A 27111-nucleotide genomic window follows, 5' to 3' on the forward strand; every position below is an offset into this window, starting at 1 on the left:
TAGATGTGAATCTCTGAGTCTCCAAAAGCTGAAGCACATGCAAGAGTGAATAGATGCCAGTAGTGCAGAGTAGACATTCTGACTTCCCCCCCTTGCATGATAAAGGATGAAGATACCAAGATGATGCTGATGGTGGTGGTTTTAGGACTACACAGAAATATCTCACAGAGAGGAGGTAGGAGCCATGTGCACTGCCAGAACAATGAGATGGAGACAAAACAACGAGAGCAAGGGTCAGATGGGATCAGAGAAGCACATCCCACCAGACAGCTCCAGGGCACTCAGAACATGGACGAGATCAACTGCCTCTGAAAGGTTGTTCTGCATCACTCACTGAGTCATCACCATACACTCAGAACAGTCAGACATAATACTTCAACCTGACAAGTGACACAAGAAATGACAGACTATAGTCTGTGATAGTTCACACAAAAAGGAAAGGAAAAAATCCAAACTCCGTAACAGGAACATTATTCAGCATATATAGGATGCTTCTGCAAGTGCATGACTTTGAATTAGGTCCTCCAGAAGAGCTGTTTGGTGTAAGTCATAGGCACCACTGGCACACTTATGATCAGTTTTGAAGAAACAGAAATTTTGGCACTCTTCTTTATGCACCATATCTACTGTCATTCAGGGAACACCCTTCCTGATCCCATGCCAACTTGCTGCTCTCATCCTGTTGGCATTCTTCAAAGCCCACCTGGATGAAGGCCTTAGTGAAAGGAAAACAAAGTTGGGGTGGTAGTATAGCGAAGTCATAGAAAGTGGAATAGTTACAGCAACCAAGCTGCAAGTTTCTTTATGCTAAACACTGCTCATGTGTTGGCTCATTTTCCTCTGTATTTTAGCTACAAGATACCAGTGCAGTGCTACTGGAGCCGCCCAATTCCTATCAGAGAGCCTGCAGAAGGTAACAGCCTATCAGTGGTGACCAGCTGGGTAAGAGATGAGAAGTGGAAGATTTCAAAAAAGCTCTGAGACAAAGACTCATGTCTTTACACAAATCCTACTACATTGCTTCTCCACCGCAAGTCATTGACATACCTAAAACCATCCCTTTGTTCCTTGGCTTTTACCCAGCTGTTGAAGCAGGAGGAAAACAACTTTTTTTTCTTGATGTTGAAACAATTGCTCTTATACCAAAAACTGCTTAGCCATGGCAAAGCATGGTCTGGTTTAGGTCGTCGTAAGCCAAGATCCAAACTGACACCTCAGACACTGTAAGCTGCAGTGCACCGAGCAGACATTACTTAAGCCCTGCAGCACAAAAGACAGATATTGCCTTTACTTCAGGGCAATATCCTCCACTATCACCCTCCTTTCAAATGCCAATGGCAGGCTGAGGGCCAGTCTCCTGCTGCCCTCAGAGTGAATCAACACTCATTTAGAACGGCCAGGCTGCTATCTTAGGACACTACAGCTTCACTTCCCACCTCAGGGCATGAGCTTGCATCCTCTGAGTGACAGGTTTGGCCTCATCTGGGAGGAGTAACAGTGGAAGCTGAGCCTGCTTAGAGGCATCTGCACCTGGAGCTCTCACCACGCAAGAAAGGTCCATCCCTCTGCGTCCCTTCCCGCCCCCAAAAGCAGTCATTTGAAAGGCAGGGAGGGAACAGACACCACTCTAATTGTAGGAGTGAAACCTAGCATCCTCCTGCTCATCTACCTTTGCACTCCATTTCTGTTTCTCTTTGAACCTCTGGTACAGCTTGTCAGGTCGCTGCCCTCCTGAGAGATCAGAAAAAAAAATAAAACAGTGATTACTATTGTACACTGATATGCAAGCTGGAGAAAGAGAGAGAGAAAAGGAGAGAGAGAACAGCCTCCATGTGTCAGACTATGAAAGGGCTTCGACTGAAGCCACCTGAAAAACAAACCCTTAATTTAAATGTTAATGAAAGTGCTGAAGAGACATCAGAGGCTTTCATTTCTCTACAAGGAACAGAATCACCAGGTCTAGAATTTATGGCCCCCTTCACCTCCCCTCTCTTCTTCTCTGCTCCATCAGCCACAGAAGTAAGGAAAGGAAAAAAACCCTAATTTTAACATTAACTCCACACTTCCACCCTAGGATGCAATTGCTAAATTATCTGTTGGCAGGACACTGATCAAAGGTGGAAAAACAAAGGCACACTGCACAACCGAGCAAAGGTAAACAGCAGCCAAGGTCTGGTGAAGTTACCTTCTCCCCCTGCAAACTTAAAAAGCAAAGAGAAAACAATCACAACCTGGAAATGGAAACCTCAAACCATAAGGTTGCCAGCCCCCTCAACTAAGTTTCTTCTGTCACATCGATTAAACAGTCATGGATTCTCCTGTGCAAACCATGCAGCACAAGAAAGATGCTTCCTCCAAGCTTTCTGAGACAGACTTTCCCCTCAAGCAAGGGGAAAAATGATAAAAAAACTGCAGGGGGAGGAAAAAAAAATTCAATATGCAACACAGCTCAACACAATTAGAAACAGATGTCTGCGTTCCAACTCAGTCAGCTACTGCCTCCCAAAACCTGCTCACCTGCCCGCAACCACTAGTGAGCCAATTCACACAGTCACAGAAAATATATACATCAGAGTATTGGCCAGAAGTGACAAAAAGGGAGGAAGTCAATCACGTGAGCTTTAGAGGGCAAAAGAAAGAAACTGAAGTGAAGAAAGGTAAGCTGCAGTTTCTCAATCTATAGAAATGTTTCCATATTTATTTTTTTCTACAGGAGAGGGAAAACAGACATGTGTGTTCATGTGCTCACACACATGAAAAAGACCAAATAGAGTCATTATCACACAATTAAAGAAAGTAAAACAAAGTCTTCTTCCTCGCAACATCAAGGGAACAGTCAGGGTAAATGGATAAGACAAAGGTGTCATTTTAGCTCCAGAGGGGAGAAACTGATACTCATTTCCTGCTCTTCAGCTTTAGGGTGAAAGAGCACCAAGTCAGTTATGACTATTGCATATACCTAGAAACCTACATCCAGATCGCCCTCTGAGGTCAGTAAAAGATGGCAGTTAATGCCACCACTAACTCTGCACGTCCACTCTGGGATCTCACAGCTGAGCAGGTTCTTCCTGCCCTGCTTAAGAAACAGCTGCAGGGTCAGAGTCCCCTCTCAATTATTCAAGCCGACCAGGCTCTACAAAGATCCCCAAGGACAGCAGAGCTATTGCTGCTGGCTGTTTTGCTGGCAATGCACAAACCTGAACAAAACTCAGTTACTTCTCCCAAGTCCTCACAGACTCAGAGAGGTTAACTGCACAAAGCTAGGTCAAAGCAGAGCACACTACGGCCAACAGCTCATCTTGATATGCAGTAGGGGAAACCTGCTGATAAAATCAGAGTAAGAAATGAGGGCAGGGGAACATTATCCAACATTTTAACTTCTACACATTAGGGCTTCAATTGCACAGTTAAAACCACTGCAAATTTGCTCTGATTCAAGTGGGTTGTTTTGCTCTAAGGCAACCTGCAAGATCAGATTGTTACACTTCCACAAGAAGTTTCTAGATAACCATTAAAAAGAAGCCCTCAAAATTAATCATTTTTTAAATTTGGCTGTTCATGCAAGTACTTACTTTCCTTTAAGCATCCAATGCAGACAGCTAGTCTTCAGTACAAACTTTCCTTCTCTCTGCAATTAACCTGCACTTCACCAAGGCAACAACCACAAGGTAAGGTTATCTATTGCAGCAGATTAATGACAGAGTCAGAAAAAAAAGAGACTGTCTCTTGGGGTTACACACCCAAAGCATGTTTCTGTCACAGTAGGGCACTTTATGATTGCCCCAAAGTGTACCAAGGACTTCCTAGCTCTCTATCTACAGCTGAAACCTGGCATCCTGCTGCTCATCGACAGTCGCACACTGGAAACCATTTGTGTGCCTTTGTCTTCTCTTTGCTTCCTTTAAAATCCGATTTTAAGCATCCAATGCAGACAGCTAGTCTTCAGTACAAACTTTCCTTCTCTCTGCAATTAACCTGCACTTCACCAAGGCAACAACCACAAGGTAAGGTTATCTATTGCAGCAGATTAATGACAGAGTCAGAAAAAAAAGAGACTGTCTCTTGGGGTTACACACCCAAAGCATGTTTCTGTCACAGTAGGGCACTTTATGATTGCCCCAAAGTGTACCAAGGACTTCCTAGCTCTCTATCTACAGCTGAAACCTGGCATCCTGCTGCTCATCGACAGTCGCACACTGGAAACCATTTGTGTGCCTTTGTCTTCTCTTTGCTTCCTTTAAAATCCGATTTTAAGCATCCAATGCAGACAGCTAGTCTTCAGTACAAACTTTCCTTCTCTCTGCAATTAACCTGCACTTCACCAAGGCAACAACCACAAGGTAAGGTTATCTATTGCAGCAGATTAATGACAGAGTCAGAAAAAAAAGAGACTGTCTCTTGGGGTTACACACCCAAAGCATGTTTCTGTCACAGTAGGGCACTTTATGATTGCCCCAAAGTGTACCAAGGACTTCCTAGCTCTCTATCTACAGCTGAAACCTGGCATCCTGCTGCTCATCGACAGTCGCACACTGGAAACCATTTGTGTGCCTTTGTCTTCTCTTTGCTTCCTTTAAAATCCGACACACTTTGAGTACAGCATCTCATGATAATATTTAAATATTTAAAAATGAAAATAGCAAATACCAGTGGCCAGACCTGGCAAGAAAAGTCAGCTTAGATCTGAGTACTTTTTTAAATTCAACACAAAAAAAATCTGGATCCAAGATTAATAATAAATTTAACATGAAGGTCCACTTTTTTCTTTCCCCTCCAGTTTACCTTGTACACTGCTCCCTTCTCTTCCCTGGCCACTGCCACTTCAGGGAACCACAAAGCATGAAGATTCCACTGCTCTACCAGAAACTCCCAAGTTTGCCTCACTTTGCACATTTGAATTGGTCCACTGCACTTAGGCTTGTCCTGGTCCCTGAGCACATATCAGTCACTGCAGTAAGCACCAGTAAATGAAAGTTTAACATCTGCGTGATGCAGAGTTCAAAAGGCAAATGAACTCGTGGGGGGAAGAAGATTATGAGCAGCTACAAAATGTAGTTTAGGGTATGCAGCAGAGTAAGTACAGCACTTTACTAATCCATGGAGAAGGACAGCTTTGGAGATCAATTAAACCAGTGGCTGAAAAAAGCTGAGGTACCCTTATTTTAAGTATCCTACTTTAAGAACTCTCTCAGAGACTTCTCCAGTCACTTATGTGACATGCAGTGTGTGACCTGCTATCCAAAGCATACCAACCAGCATATCTTTGCAGACTCGCTGAAAACCCAGAATGAACACAATGCCCTCCCATCCCCATTACCCTGCAGTGCACTGTTAGGGATCCCCAAAGCAATGAAGCTCCAACAACAGACATGGATGTCAAGACACTTCCATGGCTGAAAAAGTTATGCAAAGGACTAAGCACAGTTTTCCCCTGCACAGTATGAAGAGATCATCCCATATTCTTGGTATACTTTTAATACCTTTTCTTCTACTTACTCTCCCTTATAGGAATCATTCTGTTTGCAGGCCCAGAAACATCCAGAATAGCACCACTACAATAAGAACAAGGAAGCCTCCTCCTCTGGCTCTGCACATCTACAGGATGATCTCTGTAGTGACACAAGGAAAACTATGGACAAATCAAAGCAGAATACCTAAGGGAAAAATGTCTGAAACCAGTGCTCTAAGAGCACAAGTCTCTAACGTTTAGCTTGAGTGTACAGGCGCTGTCCTCTAGAGTCCAGCAGGCACAGCAGAAAACCCAGCTGTGGGTCAGCAGCATATGGGATACTTTGTAAGAAGCTTCACACAGAGGAAGATATCACTGAAAAGACGAAAAGTTTCAGCCCATTAACAGCTGAAGTTCAGTAAGAATACCACCCTGACTACTCTAGAGAGTCTAAGTCCTGGCAAACTTCCACGTCAGGAAACTACAGCCTCTCCAAAGCAATTTTGAATGGCTAGAGTTGGAGGAGCCTTCCTTGCTCCTACCCCACTGCACACAACTGCTTTTAGCTCTCTGTGTCCATAGCAGAGACAACTACTATTTCTTAGCAGCAATGGGCCAAAATACTTAGGTGGTTGGAGCCTGATTCTCCAGTAGTTATATACCAGTAGAACTACCTGTCCTTATGGAGGAGATCTCAGTTTACATCAGCACAACTGAGAAGGGAGAATCAGAAGGTCACATTAAATGTTTAGGAGGAAGTGGAGGTTATAGGCCATGTTCAGCCCCACTGGGGAACAAATGTATCCATGCTCTGGCTAGAAGGATGGGGACTGCAAGGGAGGAAGAGCTTTAGACCTAAGAGCATAGGGACTGCATATGGGTGAAATATGGGCTCTTGCAAATAAAACAGAAACCACAGAGCTCCCCAAAGCAGATTTTCTTCAAAACCAGATATTATCTTTTTGATACTCACCTTCATTAGACAGCAAGTAATAAAACCTATTAGTGAAAAATTCATCTCCCCTGCCCCTTGCCCTGGCTAACCCCCACCACATGCCCTCCTGCTCTGATCCTCTCTCTCTTCTAGGATGGCTGCGATTTGTTCTGAGAAGCGACAGGTTTATAGGTTAGCTGACACCTTCTCTCTGTGGAATTTTAATTAACTTCTCCCATCGTCAATATGTTAAGGAGCAGGGTTCCCATTATACGAGGTCAGCAGCGTGTTTCAGGCCCTGCTATATCAGCCGTCAAATTGAAGAATTAATGACGTGGCTAATTGGCTCTAATTCTCCACACCCCCCTCCCTAAAAAATGGAGGGGTAAGGGGAGGGTGCAGTAGGGTGGGCTAGTGGGAGAGGCTGGTACAGTCCACGGTCTCATAAAAAGTGAGAGCGCACAATTTAAGCCCACTTGTTCATGGGTTAGCTGTTCCACCACCTCCAATTTATCACCCTGCAGGGAGGAAAGGGGGGGTGGGGAGACTGAGGGTAAATATTGTGACAGAGAGTGTGCACAAGCATGCACACCACGGAGAGGAACACCGTCCTGACAAGAGGCCACAGCAGTAGGTCATCACTTAGGACTAGGAAGCAGAATGCCACTGGCCTCTAACCAGCCACGGTGCCTGAGCCAGAGCCTGTCTGCCAGAAAAGGGACCCTTGCAGCACAGAAGACAGAAAAGGGCTTCTATCTCACATCTTGTAGCGGCACTAATGCACGCGGCACTTCTTCAAAAACACTAATTGTCTCAAACACTCAGAGCAAAGGAACAGGGCAACAGCAAAATCATAGGAAGCCTGGAGTGTCATTTCCCTGATAAGGCCATTAGCTCTGTACCACTAAGTTTCTGCTGCCTGCAAAACAAGCTTGGAAATCTAACAAGGACAGTAGTCGTGGAGAGTATTTTGGTTGTGCACAAGCCTACAATTCAGCAGTTGCAGACATCACATGAGCAGCAACAACAGCTCTTCTTTCCATCTTCCCTGAGGTATGCTGAGGAAGAACGTCTCTTGCACGCAGACCAGTTTAACAGGGAACCAAAGAGACACATCACTGCTGGTTGGCGTAAGATTTTAACAGTGAAGAGTTTCTCAGATTTTCACTTCCTCAATAACAGGAGCACTTCAAAGAACACCCTGGAAGACACTGGGGTATGTATTGCCCTTGCCTCCCATGCTGAAGCTGTGCTTGTAGCATTATGCCTGCACTAGAAGCACCAAGCTACAGGCAAGAGAGGCTGGAAAACCACATCCCCGAACACTACTTCATCTTTGCCAGTTCAACATGTTCAAAAAAAACTGAGTTCTAACCACTGCTCTCAAGCAGAGACCTTTTTGTTCAGCATCTCTTCTGCCAGAGAATGAGAATACAGGTTGGCATCTTTTCAGCATAGAAAATCTCAAGAGGATCCAGTTCACTGTTTCTAATTAGCAAGTCAGTGTTCCTTCTTCAAGAAAGAATGAACAGGTCCCACCTGCAGCACTAAGAGGAACCCAGGGCCACCTTCATGGCCTCTTTATAAGGGGATCACTCTGCTGGTATATGAAATAAAGACCACATGCTCTTCCCTGAGTTCCTGCTGCAGGCACAAGCACCTGATCAGCCTCCACACAAATAAACTCCCTGAACTGTCACATTGATGCCTCAAAAAGATTTGCAGACACACAGCCTATCCAACTCCTTTACTTCTCTCTGCTGAAAATCAGGAATAAAGAGATCTGTTACCTTAATAATGGGCTGATAGCAATGGACCACACTCGATCCTCTGTCTGCACTGTATGTAGACACTGACCAACTCTGCCCGCGGACAGGGACCAAACCTAAAGAGAGAGATGCATGTTATGCCACATCACCAAAATAGCAGAAGGAAGGATACATGCTGCTGATGTTGTGCTGGAAGAGCTGCCCAAACTGCCATGCTTACCTTCCCGCAGACCCTCTCCCTGAATTCCAGTTACTTATTTTGGGGGAGCAGAGCCTTCAATTGCTGGCAGAAACAAGCACTTGAAGTCACACAAAGATTCAGCTTATAAGGATAACCTTCCACCCCATGGTAACAGAGAGAGCACCCCCATCACCACTTGCTCTCTAAGGGCAGTATTCAACACAAACTCCTCACCTTCTATAGTTAAATAAATGACAACTAGGATTTGTTCAAATCTGTTCTCTTGAACAGTGCAGGAAGAGTTAGTAGCATCCCAGAAAAATTTCCATTAATATTAACTATAAAGTTAATAATTCACCAACCTGTAAAATAATCTTCTTTTATAAGACCCCCCCGTTAGACCAAATTTTTCAAGTGTACCCCAGGCTGCTTTCAAACTGGCTGCCCTTGCTCACTGACAGTATGAGAGAATTCCTCCCCTCTCCCAACAGTGCAAACATGCACATCTCCTTCCACCAGTTCACCCCTGTGTTTCTGGGCCCTAATAAAGGCTCCAAAATTCTTGCTGGGGCCTCTGCTAGTGGCCCTCATTTTCTCCACCTTGCCATCATTCTTGGCCTACAGGACTCAAGCCCCTCAGTTGTCTGTAACCAACCCCCAATGTTTTGCTTCAAGACTTCAAAGCCCAGAGTGCCCTATTTGTTTGTTTGTTGATAATGCCCAGGATTGCAGGCTATTCTTGTCAGCGGGGAATTTAGCACCTAGTGTCAGCAAAAGCAGCAGAAAAGCTTAACTCCTTTAAGGCATCCCTATCTCCTACAGGTTAAAAATATTGCTCAGAGCACACTATCTTCTGCCTATCACAGAGGAATGTACATTAACAGCTCTTCAGGGCTTAGTCCTAATCAACACTCAGCAGAGCCCTCAATAGCTTAGACACTTAGAGCCCCTTTAAAAGGTTGGTAGGGATTCCCTTCCACCCTCCAAGAGTCTCATTCATGCAAACAAGACAGCCTACAAAAGAGATGATAAAAAATAAGAGGTGAACATCCACAGAGTATATGCTGTGGGGAGCACTGTGTGGGCAAGATCTCACACTAGCTCTAAGAAAAACAGCTTGAAATTCCCCTCTAGGCTCCAGGAATTTGTTCTCAAGGTCGGGGATGTCTGTCCTCCAGCTGTCAGAGAAGTAGCAAGAAGGCACTCTCCCAGAAAAGAGGATCCACAGACCAGAGAGGAGCAGCACTGCTCAAGTGTGAGACAAAGCAGCATCAAGGTCTTGCTCCCAGGAGGCAAACAGCAATCCCAAAATTGCCTTTTGCATCAGAACATTGCTTGTTTTACTTGCAAGTGATTTTACTCAGGAGTACATCTGTACAGAGGGACCAACAAAAATAAATTGGGTCATGCTGCTTCACGCACTTCCTATAAAACCCTGAAAGAGACATTTAAATCTTTCCTTGCTTCAACTTCCCCTCTTGAAAAACAGGAATTAGCTGGTTTTCCTCTTACCTCCATGAATGCTCTATGATATAAACCAAGGACCAAGAGTGTCTATCAGCCTACCCGGAGCAAAAACCAACATATTCAACACACAGCAACTACTTCTAACAATGAAACAAGTGGTTGTGAAGATACTACAGGTACTGCATCATGCTAGCAGGGTAAGGGTGAAACATCTGTGCAGAGCTTCCTAAACTGATCAAACAGAGCTGATTACAGCTCCGATTAACAACTCTCCAGGTCCACACAGGAACAAAGCATTGCCAACCAGATCCAGAAGGACAGAAATCAACAAGGTCCTGCCTTCAAAAGAAATAGTCCAATATTACGTGACAGGACCCAGTGATGCCAGCCGGAAGAGAAAAACGGGAGCTAATAATACTCATAGTCTACTTTCATTCCTGGTTTGCAAACCAAGAACCATTAAAAAAAAAAAAAAAAAAAAAACAAGAAAATCCCCACACAAATAAACAAACCAAACAAACCACAAAATTAGCAAATAACCATAGATTTGGAAAAGACATCATCCTATCCTTTACAGAGATTGCATATATAACAGAGAGTATGTTAAACCACATTGCAATGTTAAATCACAAAACAAGGATGGTTTTGAGATCCATACAGCAAATTTCACACTAACTGGCATGCATCTCCACTACAGTGTAGATGGATGTACAGGGAAAGAAGCAAAACATCAGCTGTTGCCTTCTGCACTTCCAAGTTTAAGCCAGCAGCTGATGCTGTAAATTACTGCCAAATCTCTTTCTAACAAGCCTGGCAGAACAAGCATCTTTTAAGAGACATGAGCCAAGACAGTCAGCATTCCTCCTGCAAGGAGTACAGGGCTCAAAACAGTTCTGCTGACACTTAAATATTCATGGCACAAGACCTCTGAAGTCACCTCTACAGCAGCACCTGCAGCTGCTGAAAAATTCCCTGCTCACCTTCGCTGTTCGGTCCCGGGAGCCACTGACAATGAGGCCACCTTGGAAGTCCACACAATTCACCTCCTGTTCATGCGCAGAGAACTTGACGCTGTAGGAGCCATGGATCTTGTGAAGGACAATACTTCCATCTCTGGAAAACAAATCCACAGGCAGAGAATTTGTACCTCTTGGACATGCACCTTCCACTAATGCTTTGGAGTGCTACAAAAAGACCAGGACTGGTCTCTGACAGGGGCTGAAATTCATGCAGCATTATTAATCCTCCACTCTTCACACATCACCTGTTCTCTTGCAATTCCACATCTGGCCAGTTAAAGCCTGATCTGATGCACATGAAAATTTTCCTGGCTATCTTTCCACCCTTCACTTTGTGTTGCAGAAACTATAGCAAAGCAGCCATTTCTCCTCCTACTGCTTTGAGCTTGCCAGAATCCTGTCTGCATGCTGAATGGCTGGAGTAAGGGAACAAGTGAGAGGACATTCTCACTCATGTCCAAGCCTCAGCTTTTCATTCATTTCAGAGCAGCCATGCAGGATGCTGTGCTTTGAATTAACTACCCAAACATTTAGACCTTTTTCAACCAACACAGTTACTGGAATTTTAAATGCAAGCCTTCATTTTCACCTGAATTTTGGTCTACAGTTCACAGCGGAAAGTCCCACAATACCCAGGGCAGACAGCCATGCTTGTCTCTCCCAATTCTGTGCTTAACTGTTGTGTATATTTTTCTAGTTTTAGCTATTAATGAAAGGCCTGTCACTTGCTGTAACTGTAAAAGTCCAGTCAAATGAAAAAGTAATTGGAGAAGTGTGTGTGTGATGGAAGGCTTGGCAGTTTTTCCCCTCTCCACAATTATATCAGTGGGTCTAATAAACACACACTTGTCTCTAGAAAACTTTCCGCACTACTGCAGTCCCAGCTAAACAGCAGTACTGATTATTAGAAGAGTCTAGATACCCTGGCTCTAACAGGGAAAGAAATTAAATTTGCACAGCAGTCAGGTTTGCCTGATCAGTCATTCCCAATTCCACAACCCTGTGGACATCAACACAAGTTTACAAGAGCAAAGGACACTTTTTAAGGTCAACAGTAAGAGACTCAGCTCCTTTATTACTACTGCAGGAGAAGCTTTTTCAGGCCAGAACCAAAATTATAAGAGAGGAAGCAGCAGCTGACCACAGCCAAGTATGAGGATGCTGTGTAGCAAAACTGGCTACTCTGCTCGGAGCTGGAGTTACACAGAATCTTTCCAACTTCAGTGGCAAAACCCTCGACTCCTTCATTCACCCAACTTACCCCCCTCCACTGACAATGTGGGGGTTGACAAGAACAAAGCGACACACGTCCTCCTGGTGGCCAGAGAAGATGGCTTGAGGGTGACGCTGCAAACCTGTCCCCTCTGCACAGAGGTGGTAGGCCTGGATGTTCTCCGCTTGAGACAGGTAGAGATATTCACCATCCAGCTCCATCCAGGGCATCAAACTGCAAATAGACAGCAGGTTGGGAGCATGCAAGAGTGAGGAGAAGAAAACTAAACAAAACAACGTCACATAGAAAAAGAAAAAAAAAATTCCATATGCAAACATATCAAGAAAAACAAATGCCTGCTCAAGAAAAGTGAAGTTGGAGCAGCAGGTCACATTCAAAAGCAGGGCTTAATATAGCAGCACAGCTACAAGTGAAGCTTCTCTAGCAACATAAAAAGTAGATTACATTGCTGGCATTTTTCTAACCCAGACCTGAGGAAAAGGAAGCATGGAATCTCTGAAAGAGAAGATGGCCAAAAGTCTAGTGAACATAGATAGGAAATTCTTAAGGGCCTACGAACCTGCATGTGAGCTCTGTACTTTTTATGAAACTAGACCCTGGTGTTGGTGAGCTATGCTGAGCATTTCTAAGAGAGCATTCAATGTGAGGCTGTTGGTGCAAATTGTCACTCTTGATCCTGAACACTATTTGCTGGTGGCCAGCAGAGACCACAAAGCTGCCACTGTTCCACACACCTCTAAGCAGGGGAACATGTCACCAAAATACCACAGATCTTCCTACAGACAGAAAGTCACCTGCCTCCTGCACTCTGAGTCTACCCGAGAACTGTATGCTCATCATACAGAGAACATATTTTTCTATATTCACACCTCTTCCCCTGCTGAGCCATAAGCTGTAGAGCAAGCTCTTGATTTCTCTTGCCCACCTTTTAGAAGAGTCCATATGCCCTTTCTGCCCACTGCTTTCTGTGGGACAGTGGCATGTTTGTACGGACAGGTTCCAGGCCATGAGCAGTGGAGCCAAAAAAACTGTTCCGAAGTATTTTGAAGATTGATGTTACATATGGAAAATGTGCTTTACTTTTTAGGAGATCAAGAAGAGGACAAGACACTCAAGCAATATCTGAATCAAGTCTGGCATCTCAAGAAGTTTATTTACTATTGAAACCAAACCAAAATACAGAAGAAAATAGGCTACAATACGCACTTAGGGAGTGAGAGCTTTTCTCAAGATTTTGCTTTTGTGTAGCCAACAGAGAATCAGCAAATAAGATTTCTGGATATAGTGAAGCCAGATACAAAGACACATGGGACTCATGTCCTATGGGGCATGGATGTGTGAAATTGTCTCTGCCCTGCAGTCTTTGCCAAGTGCACCAATGTCCACGGAAACACCAAGCATATCCAGAGCCTTTCTACAGAGCAGCCTTTCAGTTTTCAAACTATTCAGGAACAAACGGCTTTGAAAGCAGGGGCTTCTCATAAAAACCGGTCTCCCTCTTTTTTTTACATCATTTATCCTCAGAGGTCATGATTTTCTGTGTCATCAGAGTCATTACACACAGCCATACCTTGTAACATCACAATGCACAACTAGAAACAAGCAAGAGGACAAGACTGCTCATTAGACAGAAGGTTCCAGCTTGCCTGTATTCATCTCCAGTAACAGGCCTTTAATCACATGGACAAAGCAGTTGAGTTTATAATATTCATCTGGGACTTGATCATATACATGGAAAAAGTAAGAGGCATCTTTAGAGTAGGAGCTTTGGGTTTAGGCAGGCTTTGATTTCCCCTTCCTTCCTCCACTCCTACACAGTCCTCTAAAAGCAAGCGAATATCCAGCTTACCTAGACTACAGCCAGTTTTTGTGGCTCTCCTTTTGCAGGAGTTTAGCTTTTTACCTTTTTCTATGGCTTTTTCATAAGGAGAAGTAACAAATCTGAAGCAGGATAAATGAAAATTAGGAGATGCCATTTGGATGGTAGCCTCATTAAATCAGTCCTTGCCTTTTCACTTGGGAAGCTGGTTTAGTAATGATCTCTAATATCCACAGAGTCTGTCTTCACAGATGGTTGCAAGCACTTCAAAGGCAGGTATACAACCTGCACCAAAACCCACTCTGCTCATTACAGCTGTTCCCAGGACTCTAGATAAGAAGTGGCACGTTATCCACCACTTCAATCTAAATCACAGCACAAAAAGGTATGAAAGCTCAGTAGAAGGTCCCTGTTCTTCAGCAGCTAACAAACCACAATCTTTCTCATTTTTCCTTCAGTCTGATAATGTGAAGGCTGAAAATTTTGATGTGCAGCTCAGACAAGAGACCCATCTTATGCTTTGCTTTGAAAGCCAAGTACACCTTTGCAAACAAGAATTTAACAACAAGCTCCCATCATTAATGCCAAATATACTTTTTTTTTTTTGAGTGAAGGAGAGAAGCATGAGAATGAAGGAGCAAAAAGCAGGTGAATGGCAATTAGCATTTTAGATTTGTACATCCAAATCAGAATCCAGGATAAACCACAGCAGACAAAAGAATCATTTTGAGGGACACCTAAGTCCACATCTGGGATCAAGGTGGGCTCATTGTGAGAGCAGTATACAGCAGTAGACATGAATACAACAGTTTGTAGTAAAGGTTGCTAAATGTGACTAGAACTGTAGAGATCAGAACAAATTCAAATTACTATGAAAGAAACTCCTGACACTCAGCATGAATCCCTAGGGCAAGGCAACAACTCTGGTTACCCAGGAACAGCCAAATTAAGCCAGCAACAATCATGAGACCTCATGGAGCACAAAGAGCAGGAAACATCTCATTTCAGGGCACAGGCACAAACCCAAGGCCCCACAGCAGCTGTCACATAACAAAGAAGAAGAGGAAGAAGCCACTTGCTTGCATTTCCATTTCAGGACTGTCTCCCTCCTGCAGCGTCCATGCCTCCAGTTCTGAGACACCTTCACCCTTTCCTTCACTGGAATGCCAGCAGCTCTGCAGACAGAGAAGGAGAGATAAGATTAGCAACCAGGACTGATGCCTTCTGATCAACAAATGCATTCAAGATGGCCATAGGTAAGCTCTCACCCTGGTTCCACAATGATGAACTGACATACACTGATGGTGCCGGTGCCACACTACAGTGAGGACATTTGTGACAGCTGACAAGAAAGGAATACTGACAAGAGTGGGGGATTACCAGCAAAGAAAGCCACCTCTGATGATCACAAACCTTAAATATAATCAAGACTTGACCAAGTATACTGAATGCAGCACAGGTTCAGACAGAATGTAATCCAAACAAGATGACACAGAAAGAAACCACCAGAAGAACCAGAGATATAGGACATCACCCTTTTAATAGAGACTGACAAGAGCTATTTAAGATAAGGACAACACCACACAAGAACAGATGGAGGAAACACTAGTCAGGAGAACACTGAAGTGAAAAGCCAGAGTGTGTCTATCCAGAAGGACTAGTAAAGAAACTGTTCCAGAGTATCACCTGTCTGACAATCCCATAACCAGATACAATAATCAGAAATCAAGATGTGTTCAAGCTAAAGATAAAATACATTCATGTGTATAAACAATCCAATGCACACACACCCCAAGAAAAATTATCTTTTGCAGCAGCTCACCAAAGGACAGAGAATTCCAGCATATCGCTGGAAAATTCTCTCTTTAAAGTCAAAGCTACTAAAAGAGAGACTATTGCTCATATAGCTGTTGCTGGGCTACATATCAAAGTTATTGGAATGAGTTGAGACAAACCAAGATCAATACTCTTGAAGATGTGACAAAAAGTAGGTACCACAGAGACCTGGGACCAAGGTCTACTTAGAGTCTACATGAATCTACTCCATTCAAGCAGCTGTTCAACACCTGTTTTGTTTTCATGATCCAGAGCTGATTAAAGACACGGGGAAAGGCAGCCTTAGCTCCCATCTTTCTCATATCATAAATTTAATTATTCAATATCCTTCCAGAGCTGCTTAGATAGAAAAGATCAGAAAACTACAAACAAGAAGAAACTCTAGTCCTTTGTAACTAGGGGGTTACACTTACTAGACTACAAGAGTTTATCCCACATTCATGCATTTCTCAACAGCCAACACACCCAGATTCACAGGGAGAAGGGAAGATCCTCGAGAGATGGGAACTGGTGCCTCATGAGAATCAGTTTCTTCCTCCCATCCCTATAGTCTCTCCAATCCACTTCCCAAAAGTAACATTTTCAGGTACTCTGTCATTTTTAAAACAAAGACTGGCTCCCTGTAAATAAACATCTCCTGTGTTAATGGGTGTACGAATCTCTAACCTGGCCCTGGGGTCTGGCCAGATTCTTATTTTCCCAGCCTTCCTTCCATAGCCTCAGGCTCCTTTTTTTCTGTTCACCCTTCCCTCCTCTTTTCTATGCTTTCCGGCACTTAGTCACCATTATAATTTGACTGCATTCCTGGGCATGTGACCCATTTTAAACAAAAACAGAAACCACACACAGAAAAGCTTTTCATCCTCTAGAAAGCTTTGCAACTTTACGTTTATGATCAGTAGAGCTACACCAATTAAAACTGAATTTAGAAAGCTACAGGTTCTTTATTTTTCATAGCCATTTAAAAACAAACAAACAAAACCAAAATAGAGTTAGACTAGGCTGCAAGAAAAGGAATTCCTTTTTTAAAGGGAGCGCTTGCAAGAGCTCATGAGGCCAGATAGTGTCTGAGATGAGGAATGCACGGTACCGAAAAGTCAGGTCAGATCCACTCTCATCATTGCTTATTACTCTCCCAGACAGAGTTCAGGCTCTCCGCCTACATGCAATTCCATTCATTGCTCCAAAACACTTCTCCTCCCTACACTCAACCCTCAGTTAAGTTCTCCCCACATACAGATTTTAAGTCACCAACTTGCACAGTGATGGAAAACACACTCATGCTACATCCCCCTCCCAACACATGCTGGCCCAACCAGACATTCTGAGCTCAATGCATAAACCCTACTAAGACTAGATGTAATTTCCAAGGCTCTGAAAAAGGTGACTCCAAGGTCAAAAAAGCAGCCTTCATCTTATGCTGCTGGTCCCTTTTCTAGCAGGCCTTGACCCTGACTACTGCTAAAAATGAAAGTTCTGAAGAGTGACACATTGGCTCAGCCCAGAGCCCCAGTTCACTGTTGAAGTTACTCCTGAAACAGACACCTCATTCTTTCCTACGTATCAACAGTTCCTATCTGGAGGGGATGAGGGTTGGGTGGGGAGACTATATGGGGGAGGTCCGATGTGATTTGGAAGGGGGGTGGTTATGGCATTAAGTTTTGTCTTTTTTGTTTTATTCTTAATTGATATATTATTTATTCATCCAGCCTTCCTCCTCCATATAGCAACTCTGAATCCAGCTAATTTAAACATGTCCTAAAAATATCCTCCTTTTATATCCCATACATTTAATTTATTCAAAATAGATGCAAGAAAAGGGACAGACCATATGGAGAAAGATTCTGTAGAAATTGGACTGATACATCCCTCCCCTTTGCCAACTATGGGGCAGCAAATGCTGAAGTGCAGTGTTAGTCAGAGACATTTGATCTCTCATACCTGAAGTTAAACCAAGCCCAGCTATGGAATCAAGTGCTGAGATACAATCTGATCACTTGATTTGCTTCCACAACAGCATCCCTCCAGAGCAATTCCCAGAATGCATCAAAAAATGTGATGCGCATCACTGCAATGCCTGAGAACAATTCTCAAATCATAGAAAAATGGCATCACCGTATAAACTTAACAATTTGATAAAATATTCCTTTTCTCCCCTACAAGAGCCTATTTTGTTTCAGTCATGATCAGCACACCTTCTACACTTGCAAACTTTTAAGAATTTTTCCATGACGACCGAGACAATCAACAGACATCAGACACCTGCAGTGAGTAGTTGACTTAACTAGGTACCTCTTACTTCAGCAACTGTGCTGAACATCCAAAGATTCAGGAGACTAAACTACCATATGAAGCCAAATGCTATATAAAATGCTATGGAGAGAACATTATCACTGGCCAATGAATACCTTGATCTTTCTTAGTATACAATCCAGAAAAATACTAAGCCACCTACATGCTTAAAATTCAGGACATGCTTAACTACTCTGTGAAATCAAGATCTTGGCACTTGTGTTCCCAGAGAAGCCACCCAACAGTGAACTTCAAGACTACTGACGGCTGACTCACTGGGGAAGGACTGCTTTTTAGCCAGGACCTACACAGGCCTTCATCAGAAAGCAATTAAGGTACAGTCCAGCATCCTAGAAGGATGACAGGAAACACAGGATGAAGGGATAAGTGAAAATTGATTATGAAAACACAATGAAATTCAAGTAAAATGTTCTTAAAGCCCTTTAGAGTGCATCATCTTACACCTCTGCTAGGGCATCACAATTATCAATATTTGATAAAGTTACATTACTCACAACATACAAGGCTGTCTTTGTTTTTATCTAATTATCACCAAAAAGCACTTTATCAGAATCCCAGATCATAGCGCAATACATGACCTGAGGCAATGCATGTTTTCGATTGCGTGCACTCCTGATGAAGGCTCCCTTTTCAAAGGAGTCTTATTTTGTATTTTAAAAATATATTTTGTTATACTAAGGAAGAGAAGGTGAACATTTCTTACAGCCTGAGAGGGAGCTCCAAGAGAAAAATCATCCCAAGCAACCCATCATAAGGGATTTTTCATTTCCCCCTTCCTACCTCTCCCCAGTCTACAAAAAAAAAGCTAAAAGTATTTTGCTCAAATTATGAATTTCCTCTCCTTCTTGGCAGAGTTACCAAAAGAAATGTAATATTCCTTCTGGAGCCCACTTCCCAGCTGCTGAAGTAAGAGACTGGAACTGTCCCTACACAGCATCACTGACCCAGGTGACCTCAGGTACCAAGGCAGTTGCTGGCCTGGGCCCCAAAAGAAAGCAATGAAAGAATCACTCAGCCAGGGCACATCACCTCCTAAAGCTTCACCTCCAACAGATCTTGCCTTCAATGATACCCTCCCCATCTAAAGTCCTTTTCCACCAGAAATGGTATTTCTGCAACAGCAAGAGCTTCTGTGCTGTACTGCATCCCAGGGAGATTTCTGTTGGCTGTCTACAATTTCAGCATGTGCCAAAACAGTGGTGCCTGCAACAACACAGGCCATGTTACAGAAGATAACACCAACATGTCATGCCGTGTATTTTCCCAGCTGCATGGGGCACCCTAACCCACCAAAGTCCTTCATGTTTTGCTACATTTTAAGTACTGAAGAGCTCATCTGGAAATGCAACTCTGCAGAGACCTACTGAAACTGAATTTCTTCTGTGGACAAAATCTGCTGTCTGCATAAAAGCTGTCACCAGCCTGCCTGAGGCTTGACTGGAAGGGTCATAGAGAACAAACAGGTCACAGTGGCTAAGCCCCACTATCAACCTTGGCCCTGTGGCAAGGCTGGCTAACACAATGACCAACTGCACTTATTTGTGTAGTCGGGACACACCTGTTGAGTGGCAGGGTCTCAGTGCAGCTACAAGTCATGGGCCACCAACAGCCAGCCAAGAGGGAAAAGCTATTTATGTCAGGAGCCCCTGTTACTGTCCTCAACAAGTCGGCTGGCTTTCTAAATGTCTCTTCCAGGACAAAAATTCCAACTGAATTCCTTTAGCACATGACCCTTATTTAGCTTACTGTCATGTTCAGCCTGTCCTCTGTGCTCCCCTCTCCCTAAGGGACATGGGTTCAAATAACTCCAAGATGGAAAAGAGCTCTGCTGACTGTTCCTCACCGTTCCTTGCTTCCTCTGGTGTGTCTATGCCATCTCAGATGTTACCAGGCTGTCTACTGTGCCACCAAACAGCTCTTGTGAACAAGTCACCTCATGAAGAAGGCAGAGGCTGTCATAATACCCAGAGGTACAAACAAATTTCTGTGCACACAGCAAGGACATACACTTTCACAAAGTGAAAAAGTTTTTCCCAAAAAAACACCACCACCAAGACTGAGCCAGGCCACTCTGCCACCTCTGCCCTCTCCCTTACAAGTGACTGCAATGGGATATTGGCTAGAAACTCCAGTCAGGATTTGGACTCTTTCAGGAAGTTCGTAGGTTTTTTGGAGATGAAATCTGGGCTTCTTAAAAAAATGCACTGCCTTGGAAAGATTATGAGAAAACCTGACGCTGCTGAAGAAGTGTGAAGTGTAGTCTGATTTGAAAGAGTAGACTGTCAGGGTAGTACTTGGATAGAATGAAATAACCCATACCTAGTCCAACAGAGGTAACAGCAACAAACAGAGCACACATATTTTAAGCCCTGAACTACATAAAATTCTTCTGCCTTTTTGAACTAGTGAAGATCTTAAGGGAAGGGTCAGCAGGCCTCAAAGAACTCTTACAAACAAATTCACATTCCCAGAAAAAGCAGCAGTTTCAATGTTGTGGAGCTGTCCTGGCAGATCTGTCCTGCTCAGCACTAACAGTTTAAGACAGAGTAAGAATAAATGTAACAGCACTTTATAAAAACCACCGACTTTTCCAGCACAAAGCAAGAGCTGCATTTCCTCATCCAAGCTTTTTCTGTTACTGCAACATCTTCCCCAGAGTATTACCCTCTGCATCATCCGCACCAGTTCATTGCCTTCTTCATTTCTGTCTTAAAGTAATGAAACTTTGTTTTTAAAACAAGTTTTAAAAGATGAAGGAAACTGAAGCAGCTTTACAGGCATTCACACTCCCTCCCCCTCCAGTGGTGAAGGCTGAGGTCTACTATGATTGCTGCAGTTTGCATTTGGATTTGACTTGCACAGATTGGCCATTTCCTGCTCCTGTAGGTATATACATTTTTCCAAGATCTGGAGAAAACACAGCTTTTATTAACTCACCAAAATGCTTACACAAGCTCTTAAATACTCATAAATGATAAATCTGTCCATTAATGAATCTACTTCTCTGAACTGGAGAATACACCATGATCCTAGTGGGCAAGGCAGAACAGAAGACAGGGAAAGAGAAAACATGCAGTGCAACACTTCTATATTTTGACATCTATTAATACATTACAGAGCAAATTGTCAAGTTATTTAGGTTCCAACTTTAAACCTGCCCTCTAAAATTCCTTTGTAACAAAGAGGAAATAAGTTTAGCCCAGCTGCAACTTTATTCCTTTCTTCCATGCCTTAAATAAAGAATCACCTTACAATGAGCTCTTTGCCTCTCCGATTTCTCCAGTCCAAGGTGGTCCTGCAAGCAGGCCCTGGATAAAGGCTTAAAGCACCCTTTGCTATTCCTGGCTCTGACACTGACCTGCTGCACAGAGGGCAGCTTGGTTGACATCTCCCTGCCTCTCCTTCCCCTCCAGCCCGTTTACCCTGGCTATTTAGGCAGCAAGCTCATCAGGGCAGAGACTGCTCTTGCTGGGCCTGTACAACAGCTGGGAAAACAGACACAGACTACAGGACACAACTGTAATATCACTATATCATCAAAACCCCCAAAGGCTTTGTGTTAGTACTCAGCTACAGTTTAGATGCAGAAAGTGTTGTTAAGCCTTCACTTTTCTGTGATATGCTGCCACGCATTTTTGAAACAAAAAATTCTCCTTTCACCTTACATCGTGAAAACATGGCTCAACTTTTACTTCAGCTGCTCCTATGACTGAGTAAAGCAAAAAACTTAGCATAAGGACTCTCTTTTTACCATCTTGACAACAAGGTCTTGTAGCAGTACAGGTCTATACATAAAATTAACTCGTTTATACAGAAAAAGTGACAGCCTGATTTGAAGACTCTCACAGTCCAGATACCAAGAAGCACATCCATGCAAAGCCACTCTGTGCTTCCATAATAATGACACAATATTCTATTGAACATTTAGTTACTGCTGATTCAACGAAGAAATGGCACATTTTTAACACTGAGAATGTGCTTTAAGAACTCTTCCAGGTCAGCCCATACCATCCCTAACATACAGTGACTCAGGTGAATATGAATCTAGTGACTCTCCTCTGCCAAAGGAATGAAGTGTACAGATACATTCCTCAAAGCAAACTTCTTTCTTCTTCTGCAAGTGCACAATTGAATCCATGCCTTAAATACTTAACTTGGCTTACATCTGTGGCTTCCACTTGGCTGAATCTACCAGAAAGGGAACACATTAGAGATTGTCAATGTTGTGAATATGCTTTTCAGCATAACAGCTACTGTATGGGCTTAAGTTCACATCTTCCTTTGACATCATTAGCAACTTAATTTAATTGTCGTTTAAGTGCAAGCATGAGTCCAGAGATAACCACAGCTGGCAATTTTTAAAAGTATGTAGCCAGGATGACAATTTTAAAAATCAGATTAAATCTTTTTTTTTTTTTTTTTTTTTTTTTTTTTTTCTACATATACTACTATTTTTCTTCTCCATGCTGCTAACAGCTAGGGGTTTCCAACCAGTTTCTTATGAATCTTACCTCTTCCCTATTTTGGCAGAAAGAAGTTTTATAAGCAAGCTGATTGTGCAAACAGTTTTTTTCACATGCAAGATAAAGTTTGTTCCTTTTGATCCTTGTTGTTACAATTATCTGAAGATATATCCAACAGAAAAAGCATTTTAAAGAAATAGTGTCATTTTCAAGTTAATCACCTTTTTAAAAATGGGAAACTGGAGGCAGGAGTTAAGTTTCACAGCTATCTCCTTTAGGCTCAAATTTATTGCTATTTACAAAGCATTACCAGATGGCTTATCAAAAGCCACTTAACAGCAGAAATGATCAAACTATTCTGAGAAGGATTTTTGTCTTAAACTGTAAATACTCCCTAGACTAGTTTTTAACTTATGCCAGCCTCCCAGGGACCATCAGTTTAAGATCTAATGTGAGAACCATGCATGTTATTTCATTAAGTATATTAACCATAAACGGTTCCAGACTTTGCTTTCTCAACTGCACACAGTATTGCACAAAAACCTCGCAAAAGTAAAAACTAGTGTTCACCTCATGCAACATTAGCCAGAACATGCAATAGAAGCTTCAGCTCCTGAGTGAGTCAAAGCCAAGTTTGACAAACTCAAGAGTTATTCCATATCGCTAAGAAAGCGGTTATCAAGAAGGTCCAGCTACCCAACATCTTCATCTCCATTCTATTTTCACAGTAGTGTTTTAGCTTAAATACCTGCTCAGCTCAAATTTAACCTTCAACAAGCAATCTACCAGGTTCCACTTAAAATTGATATTAAGGAGGACACTGTGTGCAGAAGCTTGCCTAAACTCCATCCCCACCTTGTACTGATTACTCAAATAAAATACAGTATCTCTCTGCTAATTGTACTCTCTCAATTGCAAGAGCAGCAACCTGGGAGATAGCTCTTGATCTTGGAGACATGTATGAGGAGCAAGTGCTACAGAAGAGACATAGCTAGTTAAAACCCTTGCGCTGCCACAGAAACTATTAAACTCTTCTTCAGCTAAGTACAAATTTTACAGATGTACAACTCAACACATGCAGCCATACTGGTTCTTCTGCAGGTGTTCAGATATGCAGACCTCCTGGTTCTGCAATATGCCCTTGCTTTATATCTGTTGCCAAACTGTTGCCAAACTGTTGCCAAACTGTCTACCCTACTGGAGTAAAACTCCTGCAACTGCCCCCATATCTCTGGGTGCCGGATCTCCACCCAGGGAAAACAAGTGTTTGTTTTTCAGGTATTCTCCATAGCATTTGCTACACTATTTCAAGGAACTGGACTGTCTGAGCCTTTTATGAAGTAAGAACTAATTAAAGGAATCATCCTCCAGATATATCTCAAGGTTTCTTCATAACCACTTGTAATGTAACTGAGTGTGTTACCTATGACTGAACTCCCCGGGACCAAGGAAGTGCTGACCAATGCTAAAAGCAGCTCTCAGTAATGGAGTTGTTTGAGGAAAACTTGAAAATAGGACACAGCACAAAAGTACATCCTAGAATTACTAAAAAAAACCCCTGTTCATAGCAAATCTAACAGCACTGAAATCCTGGTGAGTTCATGATACTCAAGCAACCTTTCCTTCTCTGAAACCCTCTGACCTAGCAAATCTCTTCTGTAGCTGTTTATAGACCTGCATTCCTCTGCAGGGGGAAGTGGTGGTCCTTACACACACTGCACCTGCTCAGCTGTACACCTGATCCCTCCTGCAACTGAAGGAGCAGAGTATCACCTTATTCTTAATGAAAAATACAGAACTTCATTTCCTCAGGAGACAAAATCATATATCACAGTAGACAAGAGTCCAGAGCACAGCCATTCCACAGTGCTTATTCCTGCTGACTTCCAAGGGAACTGTGCTTAACTTCCAACCTGTGAACACTGAGTGGGTTGAAGTGCTGGCCTGAAAACCCAACACAAGGATTTTCAGCACCAGCAAATTTCTGTTCCTGCCAGCAGAAGCCATAAACATTTCTCTAAAGTCTGTGCATTGATGAGACAGTAACATCAGACAGCAAAAGAGGGGTCAAAACTCGCCATCCCTTCTTTTGAGTCATGTCAGCACAGTGTTTATGGAAACAATACTGAGTCACTGAATGACAAACAAGATCCATGCTGGCAGCTAAAAAGAAGCCATAGGAAGGGATTTGTAGATCCTAAGAACACAAACTTCTCTTGGGATCCTTAAATGAGGAAGGCAGGTCCACTTTGTGAGGTTGCCTCCAAGTGGCATTTGGTACACAGCCAAATTTGAGAGAGGAAAAGCAAAGTCTGGATCGTCACCACCCACTGCCAAGGCCCAAGCCCCAAAGGAACTTGATCTAAGAAGATGCTGGTGTCTTACACACTGCAAAACCTAGAGGGCTTGACCCTATTCCTAACCTGTGTTGTGCTCTTGAACTGGGGGAAAAATAAAAACCCCAGGGGAAAAAACCTCAAATAATTCCTACTCACAAAACTTTAAAACACAGAAGCCACGAAAAGTCCAGGAGTCACTTGCTCTGTGCCAGCCATCACCATTTATACCAGCAAGCTGCTCTGTGAGAACTTAAGACACGTGTTCTTGGGGACCCACAAAAGCTCTTTCACATAAGAATGCACTAAGCCTGCTCTCTAGCCTTTTCCCAGGATGCCATCCTTGTTCCCTTGCAGCTTCTTCTCTGAGGTGTTTTCAAGACCATGGCAGGAATCACTGCTCAGAAGTGGGGAGGGTGTGTGGGCATACAGGATCCATGCCAGCTGCACACAGCAGCTCCATCCATCTCCTTGTGCTCCAACCTCCCCTAGTCTGAAGCCCCCAGGCCTCAGTGTTTGGAGGGGTCTGGGGTCTGAGAAAATCACAAAATCACAGAGTTATTAGGGTTGGAAAAGACCTCTGAATGTAATCTAGTCCAGCCTCCCTGCCAAGGCAGGGTGACCTAGAGCAGGTTAAACAGCCATGAGGCCAGGTGGGTTTTGAATGTCTCCAGAGGGAGACTCCAAGGCCCTCCCTCGGCAGCCCATTCTAGTGCTTTGCCACCCTCAGCATAACGTTCTTCCTCATGCTGAGGTGAAACTTTGTTTTAGTTTGTGGACGTTGCTACTCATCCTGTTGCTGGCACCTGCCTTTGAGATACTTATATGCATTGATGAGATCCTTCTCAGTCATCTCTAGACTAAAGAGGCCTGGCTCCCACAGTCTCTCCCCACAGGGAAGATGTTCCAGACCTCTTATCATTCGTACTCCGCTGGAGCTCACCCAGAGCTCCCTGTCTTTCTTGTATTGAGGAGGCCAGAACTGGACACAGTTCTCCAGACGTGGAGAGGGCCTCACGCTCCAGCACTGCCGCTGGGCCTGACAGTGATATACCCCACGAAATCGCCGCCATCCTCGCCGCTCCCTCGCGGGGACAAGAGGCGCCTCCCCCAACTCCTCCGGGCAGCGCCGGGGCTGGGCCCCGCCACCCTGGTGTGCGCCATCGGCCGCTCCCTCCCAGGGAGGCCCTTCCCGTGCCCTCGCCGCCCCTCTTGGCGCAGGGAAAGGGCGGCGCAACCGCGCTTCGGGAATGGCCCCGCGTCCCCCGCCCCTCGCGGCCCAGCGGCGGCCACGCCAGGAGCGCAGCGCGGCCCTGGCAACCGGCTGGGCCGCGGCATCCCCGGCCTTTCCGGGCCGCCGCCGCCGCCGCTCCCCGCCCTTCCGCCGGGAAGGCCGCGCTTACAGGTCGGTGCCGAGCTGGGTGAAGCCGGAGTTGAGGCAGCCGCGGGCTATGCGCCTCCAGAGGACATCGCGGCTGCTGAGGAAGCGCAGGCGGCGGCAGACCTGGGCCAGGCGGCCTAAGGCCTGCGCGTCCAGGTAGGAGCAGATGAGGAGCAGCAGCTCCTCAGGTAAGGCCCAGAGCGGGGAGGGGGGGGAGGCGGCCCGGGATCCCCCCTCTGCCTGGGGGGATCGGGGGCTGCCCTTCCTCCCCATGGAGCAGCAGCTCCCGCCCCTCCTCCCCGGGAGCCGGAGCTGCTGCTGCCCGGGGGAGGCCAAGCCATGGACGGGGCAGCCGCTCCCCAGTCACATGGGGCAGAAGCCGCTGCCTGTCACTGCCCCCTCCGGGGGAGGAGGCGGCTGCCGGGACCGGAGGGGGCACGGGCCGCCGAGCCCACCCTCGTTAGCAGATTAATTCATTAACGGGAGCCGCTGGGACTCCCCCTGTGCCACTTGCCCTCCCCCACACCCCCTCGACACGCCACGACCGGCTCACGGGTCTGTATCTTCCGATCTGGGCTTAGCGATGTCACCTGATCAGAGTATTTGTTAATAACGTGAACAGTTAATGGTGGGAATGGTGATCCCAGGTAACCAGAACATCTGCCTCACCACCCGGAGCAACACCAGCTAGGTACTGCACTCCTGCAAAGGAAGGTGAACAGCAAGGTGATTTAATGCTCATTAATTATCCTTGACCAGGGTCAGGAGCGCCTGTCACCCACGAAGTGACAGCAGAGGTCATCTGGTGCTGCACAGCAGTTTTCAACACTCAAAGATTCTTGTGACACATAAAAGAAAGGGTCTTCCCCACATAAGAACAGGCCTTGCTACAATGGATTTAGGGCTGGCT

At 44.4% G+C, this 27111-nt stretch overlaps 1 protein-coding gene across 4 annotated transcripts in view; it reads right to left on the reverse strand.

Annotated features, from left to right (window-relative positions):
* Positions 1 to 26741, reverse strand: part of FBXW4 (F-box and WD repeat domain containing 4) — a 61056-nt gene extending 34315 nt beyond the window's left edge. For 2 of the 4 annotated variants that reach the window (XM_053984020.1, XM_053984017.1), the window contains exons 1-5: positions 25875 to 26173; positions 14952 to 15047; positions 12081 to 12266; positions 10781 to 10913; positions 8174 to 8268 (exon numbers count right to left, since the gene is read on the reverse strand). In XM_053984020.1, coding sequence (XP_053839995.1) covers positions 8174 to 8268; positions 10781 to 10913; positions 12081 to 12266; positions 14952 to 15047; positions 25875 to 26158 — 794 coding nt within the window. In that variant the 5' untranslated portion in view covers positions 26159 to 26173. Of the gene's footprint in view, positions 1 to 8173; positions 8269 to 10780; positions 10914 to 12080; positions 12267 to 14951; positions 15048 to 25874; positions 26174 to 26223 lie in introns of those variants that run through there. The other 2 variants (XM_053984018.1, XM_053984021.1) reach the window with 2 other exon arrangements.
* Between the last annotated feature and the right edge of the window lie 370 nt (positions 26742 to 27111).

This window comes from Vidua macroura, chromosome 8 (genome assembly GCF_024509145.1).
Source record: "Vidua macroura isolate BioBank_ID:100142 chromosome 8, ASM2450914v1, whole genome shotgun sequence".
NCBI lineage: Eukaryota > Metazoa > Chordata > Aves > Passeriformes > Viduidae > Vidua > Vidua macroura.